Source organism: Colossoma macropomum, unplaced genomic scaffold, assembly GCF_904425465.1.
Source record: "Colossoma macropomum unplaced genomic scaffold, Colossoma_macropomum, whole genome shotgun sequence".
NCBI lineage: Eukaryota > Metazoa > Chordata > Actinopteri > Characiformes > Serrasalmidae > Colossoma > Colossoma macropomum.
Window position 1 is genome coordinate 11,776,011 of NW_023494805.1, and position 24,633 is coordinate 11,800,643.

The window sequence follows — 24,633 nt, forward strand, 5'->3', positions numbered from 1 at the left end:
ACACAAAATCATATAGATGGGCTAGCCGAACCGTATATGGTGAAGATTTCTACGTTAAACACTTATATTATGAAACTTATATTATGACGTGTTCATGATTAAATTAAAAATGTAAATTTATGAAAGCGTTGTTGTGCCTAGTAACACACCTTATCTGTGGTAATATCACTATAAATCGGCTTACTGTTTTAATTCGACACCCTATAAGGTTTAATTTACCACTGTGGGGGTTAACTCGGCGCTGTAGGGTTTTATTCTGCCCTGGGGATTTTCTAGTGAAGGCCAGCTCTCTTTAGGTTATTTATAGCTCTGTGAAAGGCCGGAATATCCATCGTGCTCTCGTGTTTCAGGGCTTTCTGTGCGCTCCTGATGTGAATCTAAAGCTGGACGGTGAGTGAGGAGCTGCGCGCGCTCCCGCCTGCACGCTCGCGCCATGTGAGCGCAGCACAGCTGAGGGGAAACTAACAGAGCAGCAGCTCGTTTCTAACACACACAGTCAGACGATGTGGCCTTTTTCGCGATTCAGCGCGCATTTGTGAGGGACATCGCAGTGCAGCCATGACCTCGGTGTGGAAGAGACTCCAGCGCGTGGGGAAGAGGGCGTCCCGCTTCCAATTCGTGGCGTCCTTCTCGGAGCTGACGGTGGAGTGCACCAACAAGTGGTGGGTGGCTGCTCGTCCACACGAGCCTTTCTAGTTTCTAACGTGACTTCTGAACAAAACAGAGTTGGTGTGGCAAAGTGTCCGCGGCAGGCTGCCCGAGCTGAAGTCAGCCTCGGACTCGAAGTTTCCCGTCCCACCTTAAATGGTACAGCAACTGCTAAGAAGCCAAGTTCAGCCTCGCATGAGAGCAGTGAGTGAGACTCAGCCTGAGGTGATGGGACCAGAGTTAGCCCGGTTTAGAGTTAGTCACCGAGAGGACACTTCATTTTTACGAAACCGAGAGTCTTACAGATATTTTTCTGAATGTTTTGATGTAATTTGTTGCTGATAAGGTGCGGCTGCGCTCTGCTAAGCGCTTATCAGCTCACTTCCGCGTTGTTGTTGCTGTTGTTGTGTCTGCCTTAATCACTGTCATGAGGAGTGCTGCTCAGAGCTGATGGGCAGATGAATAGGGTTAGCCTCAAGTTCAGAGGTCTGGACTTGTACAAGGCAGCTCTCTTAGTGTTCACATCAGTTTTTCTCCACACCCTGAAAAAAACAGGCTCTTTGAATGTACTTGCTTCAAACGTGTGCCTCATTTCCATATGAATATAGTATATTACATCAACTCAGCGTGGTCTTTCAGTTTCCTTTTTGGCAACAGCATGTGATGTAAGAGTCTTTATCTATGCGGGACTGATGTAAACATTTGAAGCAAGTTCATTCAGTTACAGCGTGAAAACACTTCAGTTTGATCCCCTTAAGCCCTGGGCTTATAGCTGAGTTATTAATCATAAAGCTTATTCTTCTGTAAACGTTATAAATGTTCCAGTAACTGCTATGAATCTAGTATGTAGTTATAAGACTGAGTAACTGAGATGTAGGCACCACATACAGGATCTATAGAGGTTTAGGGTTTAACTTAAAAAAGACATGATCACGCTAAAATTTGGAAAATCAAATAATAAGTTTAAGAAGTTTAACTCAGATTGTGTTATTTGCGGTTGTTTTGAGAAGAAATGTTTTTCTTAGTGGAGGAAATCCTACTAACTCTTCTTAAGTAATAAGAGTATGTAGAAGTTTTCCGATCCTTGGCATTTTAGGGTTAATAAGCACAAGCCATTGCTTTTTTATTTTTCTTGTTCGCTCACCTTTTATTTGGAGTGTGAGACACAAAGCTCTGCCTAAGACCCCCCTCCCAACACACACACACACTCACACGCTTGTCCTAATTGGAGCTTGGTCAAAAGGACACGTCTTAGTGACCAGACAGAAACTAGTTTGTAGATGGTGCCAGAGCCTCTGATTTGCAAAGGCCAGCAGTCTCTTGGTTTGTCCTCCACCACTGCCCACTGTTTTAACCCCCACTCTCCATGACTTTGAGGGTGGAGTAAGTTATACGCTGTCTGCTGCTTCACTGATAAAACAGAGCATCCAAATGTTCTCTTTCTGCATTTTGTTGTTTTTCCTTCCCATCACATTAAGCTTGTGCTGTGTTTGTTGTTTTCAAGTTACACAGTATGTGCCTTGGTATTCTTGAGACATGAAGCATTGTGTTAGTATGAGTGTCAAACTCCCAGAGGCCACATTTAGTGATGGCAGCTGTTGTTTAGCTCAGTACCAAGCAGCCAGGCTTCGGCTGGAACACAGGGTCCTGCTGTAATGTAATAACAGGGATTATTACATTTTTGTAATACTATTATAACATTAAATTTAATTTACAATCCCCCAAGAATTAACTCAAGTGCTGCTTTATCAGAGATGCTGCATCAACAACACAACTGCAGTCTCTCTAAAGGTTGGCATGAACAACATTCTCTAGCCATCTTAAAGCAGATAAAAATGGACAAAGTATATCACCTAGCTAAAAGCAGTCATAGATTGAAGCCTGAACCATGTCTTTACTTTTGTGCATTTTATCAATAACAGTTTGTTGCATAGTGGCAAGTAAGACTATTTGATATTTATTCAAAACCTTGACACAATTAGAGGCAAATGTGTGATGATTTCGGTTTGCAGTTTGCACAGTGCCAACTGATGAAGTGTAAACTTCTATGACTCGTTGGCAATGTTAGCCTTGTAGCTCCAGTGAAAAGATAAAGAGGTAAAATTCAGAATCCAAACATGTCTTGGCTTCTCGACTTAATTTGGAGGATTAAGTTTTGAAACTTAATATGCACTTGTTTTGAAACAAATATATTTGAAAACTAATGTATTGTTTTAAATGGGAATTTCTGTGATTTTTCAAAATGTCTGCATAACTGCATCATTGAGATTTGAACAAAGAGAGGTTTGATGTGTCAGAGTCAGATTTGTTCACGGTGGTGGTGATATGAACCAGACATCTGAAGCGTTTAATGCCTCTAAAAGTTCCTTCACAGACAGTTATTACATGACATTACACGAAAATGTTGACTGACGCCTGAGACATTATTTTATGATCATTTTGAGGAGAGATTTTAGCCCCAATTGATTTTTTTCATGGCAGAAATGTGCATGCAGGTGAATAGTACCCAAAGAAAACTCTTTTTTTGGATTTGCCACTATTTCAGAAGAGAAAAACATCAGAAGACATTTGTAGATTCACTGGTGGTTCTGATGAATGAAATGGTGAATATAATGACTATATTGACATCATAACACATGATTCACGTTACCACCACAGTAAAGAAATCAGGTTGACAAGTTTCTTTAGAATGGCACATTTTACATCAACACTCTCTGTATTGTTTGGTTCACATATCCATGATTGAATTACGCAGAAATGAGAAACATTGATGGAAATACCTTTTAAATAAAACAGTGCATTTAACAGTAGATCTAGCATCTTCCTGTCATGAGCACTTGTTGCTGTACAGGAGCACTGACAAGCACCTTTTTAGCAGCGTAAAACTATATGCTGTGATGTAGCTTGAAATTTAACTTCACCAATGAATGTCATTCTGGAGTTGTTGTATATTTATTTTGTAAGAGTTCCCTCTCTTTGGGCTACGCTGTCTGGATGTAACGAAAGCCTTTTCTGTGATACTCCACCTGAATTAGATGCCTCAGATCAGAGCTGTCTCCTCCTCACATGCTCAGTAAACATGCGGTGCCTGTTTGCTGACTAGACTTCAGGCCTGCATTTATGACGCCATAATTAGCGATGAGTGTATATTTTTTCCAGTGTGGACTGTCTTATTACAGTAAACCCTGTCATTGTTGCTAAGTGACCTTTCACATAGGGGAAGAGTCTTGTCGAAAGAGGCTAGACGTCATGCATTTTCAGCAGTGAGTGTAGATGTTCACAGCATGCAGCGTCAAGGCCTGTCACGTAGGTGCCAGTTCATGTAGAAAAGTACTGGTCATATTACACTGGTTCATACTTAAAGCTTATCACAAGTGGTCACTGACACAGATGAAATAGTGCAAATACTAAAGCTCGTCTCAAATAACGATTTTCTTAGTCATCCAAGGCCGGATTTTCAACTAAAATTCAACTAATCCTCCAAAGGCCTGGGTTGTAAACACCTTTCTTTTTTGTCTTATCTGTCTCTCTCTTCAGTACTCAGTGCTTTGCACGACTGATGCAAGCAAACAACACAGTCAGCACAATAGGATGGTGCTCATATTTACACAGAGAATCAGTGTCATTTGCAGAAAGTGCAGAAATATGGTTGAACTATAATTTGCTTGTAAAACTACACCAGTAATTAAATGCAGTAATAAATAAGTGCAGTTACTCAACTGACAGAATCTTAGTCAATCACAAATTCTTCAACTGTTTAGTTAACTTAGTCAACTGAGACAGCCCTATCAAATACAAGTACATGCAAGCACACATGCAACAAAATGCTAGTTTAGGCTCAGCAGAATGTGTAGAATGTCGAAAGTCTGGACTGACTGATTAAAGAACACAGTGTTTCTCGGCTTGGTGTGAACTAGACACTTTGCTTGGAATGACAGGCAAGACTGTTGAACATGATATCCCATGACATCATTCATGCAGATCATTAATAACTGCCAAAGTCCACACTGACTCAGCTATATATATGAGGGCTAGTTGCTCCTCATGTACAACCAAAGTATGGCTGTGCAAAGCCAGTAGTGTAACGATGGTCAGTGCAGGTTGGTCACTAACACTGGGGCGTGTAGCACAAAGGCCCCCTAACGTCTTTTCAGGACAGCTTATAATTTTACGCCCATGACTCATAGGTGGCTTAACTTAATTGACCATTATTTTCACTTTGCACAGGGACACAAGATTTTGGTTATGCCACTGTGCACAGCTATGAATATGGTTACGTACATTAAGTAAATTAATGAAGTTTAAGAACATATTGTCGCTGTCCGATTTTTGTCGATTTTTATTTTTTACATAATTTCAACACCCCAGCTGTCCTTTATGTTGTGTGAAAATTTCACAATGAGTGGACCAATAGAAATGCTACAAAATCACTTGCAATAAAATCTCTTTATATTAAGTTGCATTGAAAGGTAAGAGTGTTTTTGGAGATACTTGTTTTTCTTCGGATAGCGACGATATGCTTTTTCTGTTCTACTTTTAATAATGACATGATACTGTCATATGCTTTGTAGACACTTTACAGAGCTTAATAAGGTCCCTAATATCCACACTGCCATTTTCTCAGGCTATTTCGGTTGGCCTCATGATTCTATCAGCTGCCAGCCTGGCTCTTCATGCCTTTGTACAGCTGCTGCTCAGAGTGACCTGCAATGTGAGACCAGACGGCCAACGCTGCTCTCACCCTCCACCTTCACTTTAGTCTGTGCACACTGTTGCACCACACACTGCTTCTGTTCATGCATCCGTGTTCAGAGGAAATTACTCTCTGGATGCAGTGTACATCCTGCTAGATTGTCTCATCAGCATTTTTCCTAGTGTCATAACGACTGATTGAAGGGAAGGGAGGGCCATATTGAAATGTATGCGCCCAGATTGTGGATGTACTGCACTTTAACTGCAAAAAATAAATAAATAAAGCGGCCCATGATCAGTATCGGTATCAAGCTGAATCTGATACTAGAGTAGTAACAGCCCTGTGATGGACTGGCGACCTGTCCAGGATGTTTCCTGCCTTCCGCCCGATGAACGCTTGGAAAAGGCTCCAGCACCCTCTGTGACTCAGAAGGATAAGCGGCTTTGAAAATGAATGGATGGATGATTCTGTAACAGATCTATCCTGAAATATCACTGAATTGCTTCTGATGCAAAAGCAGTGTAAAGCAGGTCACGTGATAACAACAGCAGCAACATGTATCCCAGCATTAATACAAGAGTGACAAGTAGCGAGCGATTCAATAAGGCTCGGGATATTTATGTCGGCTGTGTGGAAATACAGATAGTCTAATTTTTTTTTATGAAAGATCAAATAGCTGCCATTTTGTATGTTATGTATCTTATGATATCTTATGTAAGTGCTTCAGTTAAAAACAGTTCATTTTAGAAACATTTAATCAGTATCAGCTGATACTTAAGGTTTCAGTATCATAATCTGAAAAGTAGGTAAAAAAGAAAAAAAGTAAGTTATAGACATTATTGTCTTGGTAGTCACATATTGTGATCTAGTGAATGAGTCACAGTCGCTTGATAAGAGAGTGGTTGAAAGGCGTCAGTTTGTTTACCTTTTCATTCAGTTTGAGTGAGTAGAAGAGGACCACACCCTCCACTGAGAGAGACCTGTTTGACTCTAAAACATGCAAGGCCAAAGTAGAGCAAGTCTTAGCTGATACATACTATTCCTCTCCTTCTGCTCCTGGCTGTAATGCTTCCTAGAGACCAGCAGCTTGATATAAACAGACATACACAGACACACAAAGCCACAAAGTATGTTATTGTTTAAAGCAAATTATAATATTCGTGGAATATCATTAAGTGTTCACAGGACTGCCTTGTGTATGTGGCATTCATTACTGTTTTCTTTGTATATTGGTAGTTATGTGTGCATTGACAGTTGTATATCAGTACTTCCCTGTAGCAGACAAAAGTAGGACATCTCATTTACATATACAGTACTCATATGCCCTTTACATTTTGCATTAAAACAGAGAAGAGTCAAATATCCAAACTGACGCAGTACTAACTGTTTCTAAAAGCAATATAATTATGCCATCAGGGCAGCATGACAGAACTTGAGACGGTGCACACTCATTTAAAAACACTTCCTCGCATAGTCCTGTAATACTGGGGCTGTACTCCATGTGTGAGGTCTTCCAGAATAACAGTGCTGTTCCGAGATCAGTTTTTATTCTGAGCATATTTATTAGGATATGAAATATAAAGCCTGATCCCAGATCAGTACTGCTCTGTTCTGAGGAGGGTTATATATGTCATACATATGACCCCATTGCTTCACGAGCTATGAGAAGTAAATGGGATTTTCCTAGACTAATGTTGTGCTAGAAGTGGGTCAGATAAGTAACCTAATAACTGGAATGTGCACTCATGATAATATCCCTCCTCATCTATCACCTCACTAAAACTAACTTCCCCCTCAGTAGTACCAGCACATTCAGCTTTACTGAAAGCATTCTGAAAAACAGCTGTGAAATTGTTTTATATTTACATATTGCAGCTGATGTTGAATCCTAAACATTTCTTTGATCCAAACCATTAATAAAGTGGTACTTGCATTTATGGTTTTGAATCAAAGATACCTGATGCCTTGCAGCTTTAGTTACACTACTGGAATCAATGTTTAAAATAATAGAAAACTGATTGGGTTTCAGATAAATGTGTAAAAGAAGTCCAATATTCTACTCCTGTGCAACTTTGTAATAACAAAAATTATTAAGGTGACAAATGAGTCTAAACTTTTGTATGGTATGCGTTTGAGGGCTGATGCTAATTTTACACCTTTTTGTCTGCAGGCAGCCAGATAAGCTGAGAGTGGTTTGGACGAGACGAAACAGACGCATCTGCACTAAGGTGAGGCGAGGATGTGGATTCTAGTGCATCACTATTTCAGTTTCACACTCTGCAGCTGTGAGCTAAAATACTCATCCCATCTGCACTTCTGTCAAGTTTTTCATGAGTACAACTGTTAGCTTTTCTTTTTTAGTGCAAATGGTGCACTAGTAGCTCTAATGCGGTAGCACTGCAATTTGTACAGAGCTGTTAACCTATGGCCCAATGCTGGAAAAAATCATTTTGTGTAGAGTGTAGAGGAGTCATATTTTGATAAGCTGTGGTGACAGAAATAGCCTATGGCAAAGTTCTTTGAATACAAATTTAATGCTTTGTGAAAAATGGCATGACAAATTGCATGACTGGACTAAATAATATATAGATCTTGTTCCATCGTCTTCCATTAAAAGTTTGGAAGGTTTTTTTCGTCCCCTGTGGAGTTACCTTTTTGGAGGTACAAGGTTTCATTCTGACAACGATGATATGGCAATTTTTTGTCATGCCAGATTTCCAACATGCCACAAGACACACAGAACGTAATAACTTAGTTAATTGTTTAGCTGTAAGCTATAGGCATGTTCCAGTAGTTTTAACGCTGTTGTATTGTATTTTTAGCTTCATGGCTGGCAGCCAGGCATCAAGAACCCGTACAGAGGGACGGTGGTGTGGCAGGTGCCTGAGAATGTGGAGACTACTGTCACACTCTTCAAGGTGCAGTTAGCCTACATCACACAATGAAACACTACTGGATAAGAAATTAATTATTTCAAATAGGTTGTTGTATGTCTGTATCCCATGTAGCATTCCAAAACGGTGTTGAGTTTTTGCATTAGCCTCAATTCTGCCATGCCATTATTTAGTATATCATTTGTCATTTATATTAATTGACTTAATGTTAAGTCTGATGCAAGCTCCAGTCTTTAAATTCTCAAAATGACTCAATATTTAATGCATTTTGTTTAATTGCAGTCACTGAATAATTTATAGTGGTTACAGAATTATATACCTCAAGATTAATCACTAAATAATTAACCTGAAGTGTAAAGTGTTGATAAATGCCATATAATATGTATATAGAATACAGTAAAAATAATATTAAAAATATGATTCAGTTACTAATACTGTTATAAACTCTTCCATAGGATCCAAATGCTGATGAATTTGAAGACAAAGACTGGACATTCATCATTGAAAACGTAAGTCTGATTCTGCTAATCTTTACACTACTATAAAAACAAAACTGCATAAGAAGCTGTATAGCTGAGTTTCCAGTGTGGTTTTCAACTGATAGCTGCCTCACAGCTACCAGCCCAGACAGCAGCTCATCTACATTTCACATGAATTTCTCCATTGTTTGTGCAGCAGTCATGTTTACTGTTTTTTAGCATGTAGTACTGTTTTCCCTCTGGATAAAGTGGAAATACTCAGAAATGTATGCCCTACATAAACATTCAGATGGATATAAGCTAAAGTCTTCTGCAAATACTTATTTAAATACTTCCTGAAAATTAGTTTTTGCATGCAAGAATGCTGAAGTGGCAGCTTAGTGATTAGATCATATCTATAAATGATATTGGTAGACAACTTGGCACTTTCCAGCACATGTAGCAGTTCATCCACTCCACTTTATCTGTTTTTCTTTGAGAATTATCTGATTCTCTTGGGCTTCATGGTAGCCTGCTTGCGTGTAACACCCAACACACTGTATTTTGGTCAACCACAAAGCCAAACAGGAAAGATAAGGGTTTCAGAAATGATCACTGTGTAGTACATCTTTTCTGACTGTTTTGAAGAATAAAGAAATACACGGAATATAAAAGTTTAATTTAAGTTTGTGTTCATAAATTTTTCTCTGTGTTCCTGTTTATTTAAAATCAGGAGCACCACTGCTCCTTGGCAAAAAAATCTATCATAAAATCTAAATTGTCCAGTGATTGGAGCAGGTATCTGTATGTGCAGATGCCTGTACTTCATTGTTGTCAGTGATAAAATGGTATTGGCGCATGCCGAATTTATATATTATATAGCCTATTTAAATTTGCATCTCACTACAAAGCTAGGACTGTGAATTATGATTTGTTCAGACTAATAGCAGAATAAACTCTGCAGATGTTGCACTGTGGTCAGTTAATCCTGTTGTATTTGTCTAAATTTATGAGCACAGTTAGTTAAAATAATAAAAGTCTTTTTATTGCATTTTTAGCATCTGTTACAGTGTCCTTAATGTCTTTAATAAATTATACAGGAAACAAAGGGTCATCGCAAAGTTCTAGCCTCAGCGGATGTAAACATGAAGAAATATGTCAACGCCACTTCAGCACAGTTTGACCTGACGCTCAGAATGAAGCCTCTTTCTGTGAAAGTGGTGGAGGCCACACTCAAGCTCACTCTGACATGCATTTTCCTTAAAGAGGGCAAGGCCACGTAAGTAATCACCTAGTAATCACCATCTGGGAGCAGCTTAAAGAGAAAAGATGAGGACTAGGATGTTGAGTTTAGCCAGTAGTGCTGTCTGACCTGTTTTCAGTTCTACAGACAGTGAATGGAGTAGTCTGGGTAGTATAAATGTACAGTTGAACAGTGAACAGTCACTAGTTAATACTGGCTCATGTGGGATCATTTTTCTACTGAGTTTATGGCCTACTTTGAATGCACAAATGCTTCACAGCAATTGACATGCTCAGTTCTGCTTTTTACATCCATGCTTCAAACAGAATTCCTTTCAAAATCTGTGCATCTGGGTTAGACAGTCATACATAGAGCACTTTCGAAAGAGCTTGTTTTGAAATAGCTTGTATGTAACACACAAAGAAGTTTTTACAGATGATTTTTCCTGATCGGTTAATTTAATACAGCAATTATTAAATGCTGTATTAAATAATAAATAGATTATACATAGTGCGGTATAGTTTTTAGTTTTAGTTTTAAAAAATCCACCTTACTTCAGAATCTGAGCAAGAACATGGATTTCTGGAGTGCAGCTGCTAAGAATAATTACAGTTTATGCTTTTTTTCCATTTTATCTGTATATTTTCAAAATCTACAGTAGCCGAATGTGGAGGATTTTTATCAGTGGTTTGATATGTCAGTTATATGTATTGCCATCTCTTGCCTCATTATAGCATGTTATGACATCCTCTGTTTGATGTAAATTATTTAGTGTGATGTCATTGTTCACATCATGTATATGCTACTTAAAATTTCAGCAACCTCAGCTAAGAACACCTTCCTGCATCTGTGTTAATACCAGAGGGTATGCAGTACAATCTTCATGCCAAATTATGTTTTTTCAAGGCACTCTTTAACATGAATTACATTTTTATTCTGTATAATAACATTTCTGGGTAAAAGAGGGTAACAGGGAGGGCCTCTGAGCTGGCTGAGCATTTTCTCTCAGTGATTGGTGTGGCTTGTGGTAGAGAGAGTTGAAACATGATATTACTGGGTAATATTATTTTTCTCTTCCTACTGGTGCACAATGATGTAGCAAAAAATTAGAAGACATAATGAAGGTGGGCAAAAGTCACTAGACTTTGATAACAGATTATGGGAAAACTTTTAAACTTTTGGAGATCAGCTCTTTAAGGTGTGTGTTGTTCCCTGTAGTAAAGTGTTAAGAAAAATCTGACAGCTGTAGTATAATTGCCTGAATGTTTGTTTAATGGTCTCATGAGTGCTGTTGTGAGTTAATTAAACAAACATGTAGCCATTATGAAGGTGCTGTCCGATTTTTGCGAGTAAATATTTGGATTTTATAATCCGTATTACGTTGTTGGCAACCTAGTGAGTATCTCTTATCCCTGCAGTGATGAGGACATGCAGAGCTTAGCCAGTCTAATGAGCCTAAAGCATTCAGATGTGGGAAACCTGGAGGACTTTAATGACAGTGATGAGGAGGACAGGAGGACGAGCACAGGAGGAAACATCAGCATAGCAGCAACAGGTAAGAATCTCTTTCTCACACAAACATACAAAGAAAAAGTATCAAATACTCATCCAAACACAAAACCAAGTACTGTACACACATCTTTGTTCTTTCACTCTCTCTTTCTTAAGCATTCCATGTGACCTTGAACTCTGTCTCGTTATTAATGTGATCTTTTTCTGGGTCCTCATTTGTGAAACCTGAATTATCCAAATTTTTGGTCCTTTGTTCATAGATTTTTGGTCACAGGATTCCAAATTAACTGCTAATGCCCCTATAGATCCTCTACCTTGCTAGGTCATTTGACAGCAATACTTATGAAAGAAAATATCTTGCATTTAAATCAGCATATTTTAGTTTAGTAATTAACTGTGTCTCAGTAACTCTGTAGGAAATAGTGATTCATGAACCCTGTAGGTGTAGATGTGCTTACATATGAAGAAAGGTTTCACAAACAAGACCCCTCGTCTCTCTCTCATTTCTTCCCCTCTATGGTCAGCTCCTCTTCCTCCTGTTAGAAGAGTTCATGATCAGGCATGGAGGCCTGCTGCAGACGCAAACCCGTCTGTCACAGGTAGCTTTCCATCTTTTCTCTCACTTTCTGTCTGAACTTGGGTCTTTTTCTCTCATTTCTCACCACATTATACCATTCATGTCCAACTTCATTTGAAATTATGATATCCATCTGCAATAACCCAATTTTATGACCGAACTGTACTGTCAGTTATTGTTGATATACTGTTGATAGGCAATATATTTTGTGCGCTAATTAAATACTTCAGTAGAGAGCTGAGAAAACAGCAACTTTTTATATTTGATAACTGTTTGTTTAATAGTTCATATGAATACCATCGAAAGACCATTTCAAATGAATGTTTTGTCCCATGTGAAAAGTAACATATTGAAAATGTAGTACAATATATCCTATTTTGGAATATATTGAGAACATATTTCATTTTCATGAAGGATTCTAATATATTGTGCTTATTTGGTATCAGATGCTCAAAAATCATACTTGCAAGGCAGAAAATGCAGTCACTACACAGTGGCGTGAATTTACAATGTTTGTAATGTTATACATGCAGTAGGGTTGGGTGGATAAATTCTTTTTACCAATATGCTTGTAGTCCACTGGAGATTGGAGTAATTGTGTACGTGTACTGTTTAGTGTAACATAAAAACATTAAGTATTAATCTGATATTGCACCACTATGTATTATTTCTAGAGTCTTGCTCAAAATTCATACATACTTTAGTTTGAATTTTCTGAATCTTCTTTTTTAGCCTGTCAGTAAATGTGAAATATGGAATCAATGATTTGTACATACAAGTGCTCATGAACATTTTTAGTCTGTGTTTATTTGAGCATCTGAGCACTTTTATGTTTGGTGTTTTCAAACCATGTCTTCCCTTTTTCATTTCCTTTTTTTCCTCCGAAACAAATCCTTCACTTATCCCAATTCCTCATTTCTCTCTCTGTTTCACAACTCACCTCCTCTCCATCTTTCAGTTCATTCTGAAATGGAATGGACGAGTTTGTCGGTCACTACTCCTAACCTTCCTCCTCCACCCTCTCTGAATCCTTTTCTTCCACTACTTCCACCTCCTCCCATCCAACCGCTCCACCCTGCTGGCTCCGTCCAGCACACACGCCCCTCCCCTTACGCCTTCACTGTGCCAGCATTCATCCGTGCTCATCCTCCTGCCCTGCCCAAAATCTTCCAGCCAACAGCAGGCTCAGGTATACACATGCATGCAACAGAATAATAATCAGAACTGATGATTTGGCAGCACGAAATGTGCAAAGAATTTGGTGCGGGTTTCAACATAAATTGCAGTCGAATTGACCCAAATATACGTGAAAACCATAATATACAAAATAGTGAAAAATACCACAAAATATGTTCTATGGGTGTCATGTATATTTACATTATAAATACCAAGTTTGTGCATTCTATAGTAAGATCCACAAAGTGGTGTAATTTAATTGTGTGGTGAATCATCGCATACACCACTGTAAAAGTCTTTTGTTGTTGTTTTGATCTATTAAAAACTAAATTTATTTTTTCCTGGAAAACTTCCTAGAAAACATTCCTGTTGTAACCAGTCATGCATTTAATAACCCACACCTCCTTTTACTAAAGGGTGAGACCAGACAAGAGAAATTTTGTTTTGACTAAACTGGGGCCTCAACTATAATGTGCTGTGGATTAAGAGTTCTTTAAAAGAGGGCATGTGTTAAACATTGCATTCTATTCTGAGATACTTCCTAGTGCATGATCTTAAATCATGTCTAAATACACTGTGGGAAGTTGTGTTTTGTATAGAAAGAATCTCCTAAACTGCCTGTTTTGTTTACATTTAAATATAAATGGCCTAAGTTTATAGCTCCTGTCTTTAGAGGCATTTGTCTGAACCACATGGTAACCCATACAGCACTCTGTGAATCTGCTCATAGAACTACCCATATGACCTGCGCTTGTGTTTTTCCTTTCACTTACTGTCCTAATGTGCCACAATCAAACTTATTGTTACTACTTCAGACTTTCTTTTCATGCTGTCAAAGATGTAGAAATATGGGAATTGTAGGCTGATGCTGATCTTAAGTATAAGAAAAAAATGAAGTTTAATCTCACAAACAGACTTCTTCTTTCCGCTTTTCTTTTAGATACTTATCTAATTATGTTTCTGTTTTCTTTCTGCTTCTTCTTTTACTCTCTTTAAGTGCCTATGTCTGTTCCCCAAAGGCCCTCTGGAGGCCAAGCTGACATTAGTATGATGGAGATCAGCTCCGCTGAGGGTGCTGTTGCATCACAACCACGACCCTTCTCCTCCGCTTTGCCCAGCGTTCCTTCTTTCTCTCTCTCTTCCAACTTTTCCGTCTCTACCTCTCAGCCTACTCCTCTACCTGATATTGCTCAGACAGGTAATGGGTGTCGGGTATCATCATATATTGTAGAAGTGGGCAGTATGTTATTGTGACCCTGTGTTATTATCATCATAAGTTACATCATAATATGCTTTCCTGAGTACATCACAGGTGTCGGCATTAGTTTTTCACTGGCCAATTGCATGCTACATAAAAAGTAAAAAAATTAGACCAGAGCTGGGCGATATAGCAAAAATGTAATATCTTGATTCTTCAGGATGCCTTCATCATACATGATGTGTCAAAATATTTATTTCTTCGGATATATGATAGTGCCGCATTTAAAAATATTTTATAATACTATCAAAAAACTATGAATACACTGATTTGTATTCAACATTTCACATACAGTACTATTCCAGGCCTACTTATGCTCTCTTTTGATCAAACATGTAGTTGGGAAGTGTCTTTTAACTGTTGATATCCACAATATGCTCAAAAAAGCATTTTTCATGTGACAAATTATGATGACAACAATAAATACTGTTGTAGTCCTCCTGTAGTTTTCCTGTACCCTGTTTGTAGAACACTAATAAACAACGAACAAAAGTGTCACAAACATAAACTGCATAGCGTGGTAACAAGTAGCTGATCGGATGTTAGCCAATTACGCAATTATCTTATATATTTGTATACTAATATTTTGAGTTTTTTTACTTGATTTTTATTAATACTTTTTCAGTATTTTTAAACTTGGCTTTATTTAGCTTTTTTGCAGGTGCATTGTGTCTGTTCCAACCTCAGAAAAATATATCATAGTATATATTGTGTATTGTGAAGCAGCATTACATTTTTGCCATATCAACCACCTCTAATTTAATGTAACCCACTTTACTGTGTTAATTTTTCTATCAGCTAGGCTGGTGACATAGAGTAGTAGTGTTAAATTGGCCCTGTTGTAAGAGTGTGTATGGTAAACTAGTTACATCGTTATTTGAGATTTTTTACCAGCTCCCTCTCCCTTCGCTGTTCGCCTGTCATTTCCTACTGCTAATTCTTTGCTTCTTCTCACCTTTCATTTACCTCTTTTTCTGTTTTCCTTGGTCTCAGCCACTCAGGCTGCCCCAGGAGTCTGGAGACCTCTCAGTTTTCCCTCTTTACGTCCACATCCTTCTGCCTCCAGCCCTGTTACTTCTAGTCTTGGCTCTGCCCATACTGGCTCTATACCTCCCCCTGCACAATGCCCTTTAAAAGCCTACCGTGTTTCACTGGCTGAGCCAGGCTCCACTCTCACAAGGCCCACCAGCATGCCTTCTGCTACTGAGACAGGTAATTTAACCCCACAGAGCTGTATAGTGACAGTGTTTGGGAAGTTAATTGACCATTTTCTCTCAAACTTTGTTTGGGATTATATGCTATTTATTTCCATGTATTTCAAAAAAAAATTCTAGGGTCGGTTTCCCAGACAGGGATTAAGCCTTGTCCTGGAAAACTCCAGTCAGAACACTGTATGAAATGTTAACAGCTAGCTAACTTAGGAAAAAACTAAGCTAACTTGGTTTATTGAGGTCTAAGAGCCCCATATGAGATGCTAATAATGGCAGTTAGCTAACTTAGGTAAACTTTTAGTGTATGTGGGACCAAGATGTAAGAACTTTGAGTAAAATGCTAATAATGTCAGCTAACAAACCATCTGAACCCCAGTTTAGTTAATGGCAGCTAAGTAACCTTCTGAACCCCAGTTTAGTTAAAGGTAGCTAAGTAACCTTCTGAACCCCAGTTTAGTTAAATGTAGCTAAGTAACCTTCTGAACCCCAGTGTACTTGAGACAGAAATTTACAGAGATAATACCCCATATAAAATGCTAATAATGGCAGCTATCTGTTGCTGCCTTAATGTTGGAAATATTGTATTTTCGAATGTAGCGGTCATAAACACCCCCACAGTGTTGCATTTACTAGTGGGAGACTTTTTGATGAGTCCGGGGCTTCTGAGCTGGAAGCATGTCAACAAAATGATGATCACAGATTGTAAACTGGTTATATTTCTGTTATTGAACAGCCACACATGAGTATGGTGGGCTGAAATCATCTACACAGAAATCCGAATAGAAACGCGTGCTGTGTGATGCTTCATACTGGGTAAAGGCATTACTTGTCTCAGTAGCGTCCTCTGCTTTACATTTTGTTACAGTAACACAAAAAAAACATAGTCTTTAATGACAGATAAGCAAAAATAAACAAGAAAGCATTATTACCAGCACTTCCATCTTGTTTCTGACCAAAATTAATTGAACACAAGTCACGTCATACTTACAACCTTAGCTAACTTAGGTAAAGTCCTAGTGAACTTGGGGCAAAGGTTTACTTGGTTGTGAGACCCCCATATAAAATGTTAATAATGGCAGCTAGCAAATTTAGGTCAAATAAAAGTAGTGTACTTGGGTTAAAAGAGACTAATACTCAAGCACTGCTAAAATAACTATGATACTCTCTCTCTCCCCCTACCCCACCTCCATGGTAGCATCTTGGCAGAGGGAATGGAAGTCTCCTGAAGTGAAGCCCAGCCTATGTCCTGTTCCTGCTAGCTTAGCGGAACCCATCTGTCATATGCCTGTGCAAAGCACACAGACACTTCGCAGACCTGCCTCCATTTCATCTACCCCTGTTTTAGACCCTCCCCTTAAAAAAGCCATTACTCATGTGTATCCTCCTCCACCCCTAAATGCACCACATCCTCCTTTGTCTTCTCCTCAAGTGTCTTCTCCCACCCCTGATGGTGCTTTCCAACCAGTGAGAGCCGGGTATTCTACTGTAGCTCCGCCTTCATGCTTAATACCATCTGAGGTGGCTTCTGTTCCTACTTCCCCTTCTTCTTGTGTTTTTGCACCTTCCAAACCCCAGCCACCTGTCCCCTTATTCCCTGCTGCCATCCCTCCGCCTGCTTCTATTGCCTTACCTTTGCTCTCCCCCTCCCTCACTCCTGCTTTGTCGTCTAGCTCCCCACCTACTCCTCACCCCCCTGTTTCTGCTCTACCATCATCTGCCCACATTTCTGGCTCTGCTGCTGTTGGTCCTGTGGTCACTCCATCCGTCGACTGTCAGACAGGTACAGGGTAAACTTTAAGAGCAGCTCTACTAAATTGTTTGCAAAGCTAAACCAATGAAATACCTAGTCACTTCTCATGTTACTTGATTTAACACTCAAAACTGCATTTGCATCTTTGAAGGGCTGGGTTTTTTTAATGCCCTCAAAGAACACTGCTGTGTTTTTCAACCTAATCTCTATCTGCTGCATCTGTTGCATGAAGTGATGAGTTTCTGATTTTTTATAACACAATTTTAGGAAGCAAGAGTTTTTCTGTGAAAAATATTTGTAAACTAAACTGTAAGTTAAGATTTCAGAGATCAAGGTCATTTTTCAGAGGAAAGAATTTGTGGTTTTCACAGGCTCCTTCATGATCACGCATGAATACAAAAACTCAGGCAATGTGAAATGAACCCGAACTGCTTCTAGACTGTTTCTTTACTGTTTGAAAAGAACAAACATTGCTTTAAAGAGATAAAAATAAGAACAGCTTTGTTAAGACGTTTTCCCATGTGGGTTTCAAATTAAGACTTGTTACAATGCAGTGGTTGTGGTGTTGAATTTATATAGTCAAGCATATTCACAGAATTCAGCATTGGCTTCAGTTATAACAGAGTTTTGAGTCAACAAGGTTTCTTTTCTTTCCAGGAAAAGGGAAACATATCAAAGTAATAGCCTCTGTTAACAAACAGTATATAACAGACATGGCAGAGTCTAGGCTGAATGACACTGCAGTATCCCTTTAATAGCATGGGTTTTGTAACCACGTCTTTATAACCCTCACTATCAGAATGATCCATGTTCCTGACTCATTTTGTTAAACACCTTATAAACACCAAAACTGCACTCTTTTTTTCATTACTTGTAACATCTCTCTCTCTCTCTCTCTCTCTCTCTCTCTCTCTGTCTCTCTCCTTCTCCAACTTTTAAATCCTCTTTTCCATCTCTCATGCCATATCTGTCTTAGACCCTTTCCATGGGGTCCAAACGTCAGAATGGAGGCACCAGGTTGTCCCCACCGTGGTTAGGCCAAATGTACGCAGACCTACAGCCCCCCTTAATGTGAATTCCCCTACCTCTACTTTTTCCCTCTCTCTTCCTACACTCTCTCCCCCACCTCCTGTGCTGTCTTGCTCCCAATTTCTGCCCCAAACTGCCATCGCTCCCCCGATTGCACCTGTCCCTGACACGTGTAAAGGTACACACTGGTGACCTCCAGCTCATTGCGTGTGAATGAACATGCATGTTGAAAGACTAGCTGGCCTTGTGTCTCTGCATTGTGTGAGTGTAAACTAGTGACTGTTACCTTCTCTGACTTTGGCAATGGCACCCTCTAGAGCGTGTTCACGAAAAGTCAGATATTGTTGTTTTGACTTTTCAACCAGAACAATTTGGAATCGCTTGTCATGTTAGTAGGTTTTGTTTGAATTGCGTATCTATATATACATATAGCAGTGCTGTTGGAACAAAGCCTTGTCTACTCAAAATATTAAATTTACAGAAGTAATTTTGGACCATTTCTGGTCTGTTCATCATGAAATGTTAAGACAATGGGTAACTGGAGATTTCAAATTATGCCAAAAAGAAAAAAAAAAACAAACAACCAAAAAAAAAACTATATATATATATATATATATATATATATATATATATATATATATATAATTAGTTATAATTTGTTCTTACTAGATGTTTAATTATTGTGTTCCTAGATTTTACTACTTTGCAAAATATTGGCACTGCTATTTATTTGAAACCTATAACTGTTGCACTGACATCATATAGGAATAGTTTACATACAGTTGAATGCACAAGGTTTAAACACTCTTGGTTTAATTTTAGTGCACAACTTCTACTTTTTTTTGCTGAGTTTAACATATTTAAAAAACATGAATATAAAATGCCATAAATTTTGCATTTTAAATATGATCAGTTGAACAGATAAACAGTAATTGTACAAAATGTGCAGAATTCTGTTCTCTGTAGAGGATGTGAAACTTATTTTCAGACAGAAAATCAACAAAACAAGTAAAATATAGATTCCAAACCTTTGAGAGGTGATTCCAAACTTTTGGAGTGGTAGTGTAAAGAGTTGTCTTTTGTAGGGTAATTGCATCTGGGAATAATCTGGACTGTGCTTCAATCAGTTATGGTGCATGAGGTTTGACGTGTTTGGCTTGTGAAAGACTTTATGCTTTTCCAAATGTGCAGAAAGGGATTTGAGAAAAGTCCATTGTCTTTCATAAATACACCTTGCTTAAAGGTGTTAATAAGAGTGTAAGCACTATTTCTAGGCTGATGTGTATGTGACAATGCTCCTGTGGCTCAGAAACACAGCCTTGTTTCGCCTTGGGACTAATTTATTGAAAATGTGGTATTCATGGCATCAACTGTGTGTGCAATGAGAGTAGAATCTCCACCATGTCAAGGCATTTGTGGCAGTGGCAATGCATTTAAAAAAGTTTTATCTTCTGGAAGAACAGACACCCTGTGGGTTTCATTTTTGCACAGAAGCTGATGTAGATCCATGCTCGTCAACACATTGTACGTACTAAGGAGATCACACAGTCCATTTTTGTGTTTTGATGTTTTTCAGAAGTGTATCGACAGTTGAGCATATTGACAGAGGAGGAATATCCCAGTGCAGTGAGTCCTGGTAAGAATTATGTTGAATGACATGTTAATTGACCTATCCATGCTCCACCTACAAGTGTGTTCTTTTAACAAACTGCTGGACAAGCTTTAGAGAACACTTTCAGAAATCCCATTGAACCTATTAAGAAATTGGAACACACATCATTTTTTGGATTTAGATACTTAGATTTCTTATTTTTAAAAGGTATTTATTTTGTATGTGTGAGAAAAGATTGTTAGGATTGATGCAATGAGGCTAATGTTAGCATAGTGGCAAATTTGTCATAGTTTCCAACCTGTATAGTTTCACTTAACTGCGACAACATAATCCAGTTTGGGGATGTCACATTTTAAGTTGACTAAGCTGACCAACTAAACTGCCCTATAGCTCATAAAATGTTATGTAGCAGCTCTAAACAAAGAGCATTATACTTTCTCACTAGGTTGAATGGAATTTTTTTAGCGGTCTGTAAACTTGTTCAGCCTGGCAACACTTGCTACAAAAGAACGCATTTTCAGGTAGAGCATGGAAAGGTTGATTCTCATTGCTTATGTGTGCTGTATGAGTTACATGCTATTCTACCATAACTTTGTCTTCATTGCCTTTTTGTGTCATTGTGTGAAGGTGAGGAGAAGACAGATACCAAAACATCAAATGCCCATGGAACCAACGACTTCAGATCTTCACCCCGTAAAGCTGGAATGATCAGCATAGACAGTCAGAGACCAGAGAACTCCAAAGACAAGCATCAATTGGCTGTTCCTGGGGTCAAGAAACAGGAAGGAGAGTCAGTCTTTGGACTGAAGATTGTAAAACCAGCATCAGGGTGAGTAAATTGATATTTATAATTCAGTTAAATTGCATTTGGGGCAAATTCCAAAAATAGTGTGAAGAGTAACTGTGAAGAGTGAAAATGCATTTGAAGAGAGCAAAAATAGTGCTAAATTTTCAAAATACACAATATGAGGTGGTGAAAGTACTCATGCAGAATTACATCATCACACCAACAATGCTGGAGTGCATCTCATTAAGATTTCTTTTCAGCCAGTGATTTTATATGTTGTGTCATTTCTTTATATAATGGAGAAAACTGGGTTGGTAAAAGAACAAGGCATAAGTTTATGTCTTGCTTTGGACATGAACCAGTTATACTTTACGTTTTCATGGACATCCTCTTATTATTTAACTGTTAGTGGGTTTAAATGTGTATGACATATGACATACACTTATTAAAGTTTTTGTTCTTCATTGTAAAACCACTGTTTACTTGGTTTGATTGTAGTCTCGTTGAACCCAACCACTATGAGTTCTGGAAGTGTTTACATTTCAGGGTTCAAAATCAAGATTTTTACTGATGTAAATCAATAAAACTGTAAGCTGCCTCCTGTGGTTTTCATGCTTATTGTTTACAGTTAAATACAGTGCTTGTATTCCATTTAGACATTGAGATCAACATGAAAGGACAAATAACCTTTATTTGGGGTATATGGTGTATATGGGTATTTCTGGATGTATGGAGTTGTATCTTTTTGGAAGCACTTTTTGTTGAATTTGCACATTTTATGCAAGCACAAATATTGAGGCAAATAAACATGAAGTGGAGTGATAAAATCCTTGTATACAATCTGTTTAAAGTGGGTAAAAGTATGCTATGACTGCATCGCGCCTGATCGGGTCTCACCCTAATATTTCTCCTTCCCAGACCTGAGAGCATGGCCTCTCTGCTGCCCTCTAGTCCCAAAGCTTCCAGTGTCACAGATGTCACATATTTTGAGTTGCCCAGGGCCGAGAAGGGTGTTGCAGAGATGACACCTACTGAAACAGTCCCTCAAAGTACGCTTGCATCTTTCATAGTCACAGCTGAGGTCAAGTGCACCAAATCAGAAGAGCCAACAAATGCACAGTCAGTCAAACTGCAGATAAAACAGGATAAAGTCATTCCTGTGATCCCTGATAAAGAGGAGACCCCTAAGGCACAAACTGAGTCCACACAGTTTCAAAGTATCCAAACAGATGAGAATGAGCGAGACATTAACCTCCTACTTGAGACAGAACTGGCAGTTAGGCCAGAAAAGACTAAAATGGATCAGGGGTAAGTGTAGCATGACATGGCATGGTTTGATTCGGCTCATTTATTTACATACATTAGCAGAGCTGTAGTTATAGCTGTATAACATAGATGCACTAAATCAATTATAGCATGCATATCGCCATCTGTATAGGCATGCACATTTGCCCATTTTATTAAGTCCATCTGACATTCTCCCTCTTTGACCTAAGTTCTGGTCTCCCTGTCCCCCAGAGCCAAAAGCATGCCTGCTTTTCTGCCCTTTTGCCCAAGAATGCCCAATTCTCCTTGGTCGCCATCCACATCAACACATAATACTGCAATTCAGAGCAGAGTTTTGCCAGTGAACAGGTCAGATAGAAACAATGAAGAGGTCAGTGATCAAAAATCAAATCAAGATAATGGGGCTATGACAAATATTGTGAATCTTTCAGGGGATAAACATGTTCCACAGTTTGCAAAGCTGCGTAAAGCAAAAGGAAGATCAGCTGGTATTGAGGCAACCTGTGCAAAAGTATCACACGCTCCTGAATTCCCATCTTGGCAAGATATTAAAACAGGGGAGGGTGAGCAGAGGCCTGCAGATGAAAGCCCATCACAGGAGAAGACATATACAGCACCATGCATGATCAGCCTTCTCCCATCCTGTCCAAGAGCTGCGCTTATACCTGGCTTACCATCCTTATATTTGTCAGAACAAACTGTGGAATGGCAATCGCTTAAAGGGTCAGGGAGTATTACACAACTCAAAGTGAAAAGAGCTAAGCTTATTCATAATCTGGGAATACAGTACCATGACATGAATATAATAAGAAAAATGATGTCACTGAGGCCAACTTGCCCACGATCTGTCAGTATTCCTGGCTTTCCGTCTGTGCCATTTTATGCAGATGGCAAATCAAACGTAGCTAGTCTCCTTCCAACTTGTCCAAAAGCCTCAAGTGTGTCTGGCTTACCCTCAAGACTACCAGTCACTGTCTTAGAAAATGAAATCTGGCCCAAGAATAACATGGTCTTATGGGAAAGAAAGCTGAAGAAAAATAAAATACAGATTCAGGCCACAGAGAATAAAGATATGTCTGAAATAATGATTTTTATGAGACCGTCATGCACAACATCATCTAGGATCCCTGGATTTCCATCTGTTCCAAGGTCCACACCACAAGAACATCTGAGAGTGGTAAATATGTTACCATCTTGCCCAAGGATTTCTAGTATTGCAGGGTTTCCTTCCACAGTGTTTTTCAAAATTGACCAAGATTGTCAACAGTGTCCCTCTGGCCAGCTGACAATATTTGTTATCCAAAAGAAAGATGATCCAACAAAGGTAATCCATGACCTGGGAGAGCCATACCATGATACCAGATTAGTGAGAAATATGGTTTCACTTAGACAAACATGCCCAAGAGCTACTACTATTCCCGGTTTTCCCTCTGCCCCAAATATGGCTGAACTACTTCCAGTGTGTCCCAAAACATTAGAAATGTCTAATCTACCTTCAGGACTGTCAGTAGTTAAGAACAAGCCAATGGAGAGTACAAGCCCAAAGCTAAGACCTCAGAAACACCCAAGTATTGTAAATATGTTACCATCTTGCCCAAACAATTCCAAAATTATAGGAATCCCATCCATAATGGCTCTGAAAACAGACCAAGATGCAATTCAACAGTGGATTTCCAACAAGAATGCATTAATTAAAATGCCAAAAAAGGAAAAAATATATATTATTTTACCTCAAATTATGGACATATTTAAGGAAAACATTGATTTTGCATGGTCTATGGTGGCCTTATCACCAACGTGTCCCAGAAAAGCACAAACCCCTGGCTTCCCATCTGCACTAACCCAGAATGAAGAGAGCTCACACAGGAGGATAAGAACTGTGACTTCTTGTCCAAATGTTTCTTGTATCCTTGGAATGCCGTCTGTGGTCAACACTGAATCTATGTCTTTAGGAAAATGGCCAGTGAAAACACAGCCATTCTGGGTGAAAGGAATAAGTAATCATCCATGCTGTTCCACACTTTCATATCCACCTAAATATGCACTTACAGATGACGATGGAAGTATAAAGAGCATGGCTTTATTAATGCCATCTTGTCCAAGAAAAGCAACAATGCCTGGCTTTCCCTCTGCGCCCACATCGGATAAGCATATGATGTCAAGTATGCGATCATCCTGTGCAGAAGTTTCTGAAACCAATGGATTCCCATGGTTAGAATTAGCCAGCATAGCTAGCTGTCATTTGACTACTATTACAATTTCAACAGATAATTCAATAGTGCATGAAACAAATCAAGATAATGCAAGCAAATTGCTTAGCTCACTGCAGGAGACCAAAGAGGATTTGGGCTTTTGGGCAAGACGTGAGGAAGGAGAAAGGGGAATTCTGGAGAATGGGTAAGTTTAGGATAGGATTATGGAAATTATGCTAACAGAAACTTGAATTTCTCACCCCGCAGCCAGTAGACAGTGCATAAAATAATTTCCCATAAACCCTG

General features: G+C 38.8%; 1 protein-coding gene across 1 annotated transcript in view; it reads left to right on the plus strand.

Moving 5' to 3' along the window:
- The first annotated feature begins 361 nt into the window (after positions 1-361).
- Positions 362-24,633, plus strand: part of ehbp1l1a (EH domain binding protein 1-like 1a) — a 40,963-nt gene continuing 16,691 nt past the window's right edge. Inside the window, 14 exon segments of the mRNA XM_036597688.1 lie at positions 362-662; positions 7,512-7,569; positions 8,164-8,259; positions 8,691-8,744; positions 9,794-9,972; positions 11,355-11,491; positions 11,973-12,047; positions 12,984-13,214; positions 14,199-14,399; positions 15,453-15,671; positions 16,866-17,450; positions 18,397-18,627; positions 20,026-20,085; positions 20,689-20,890. Coding sequence (XP_036453581.1) covers positions 559-662; positions 7,512-7,569; positions 8,164-8,259; positions 8,691-8,744; positions 9,794-9,972; positions 11,355-11,491; positions 11,973-12,047; positions 12,984-13,214; positions 14,199-14,399; positions 15,453-15,671; positions 16,866-17,450; positions 18,397-18,627; positions 20,026-20,085; positions 20,689-20,890 — 2,432 coding nt within the window. The 5' untranslated portion in view covers positions 362-558.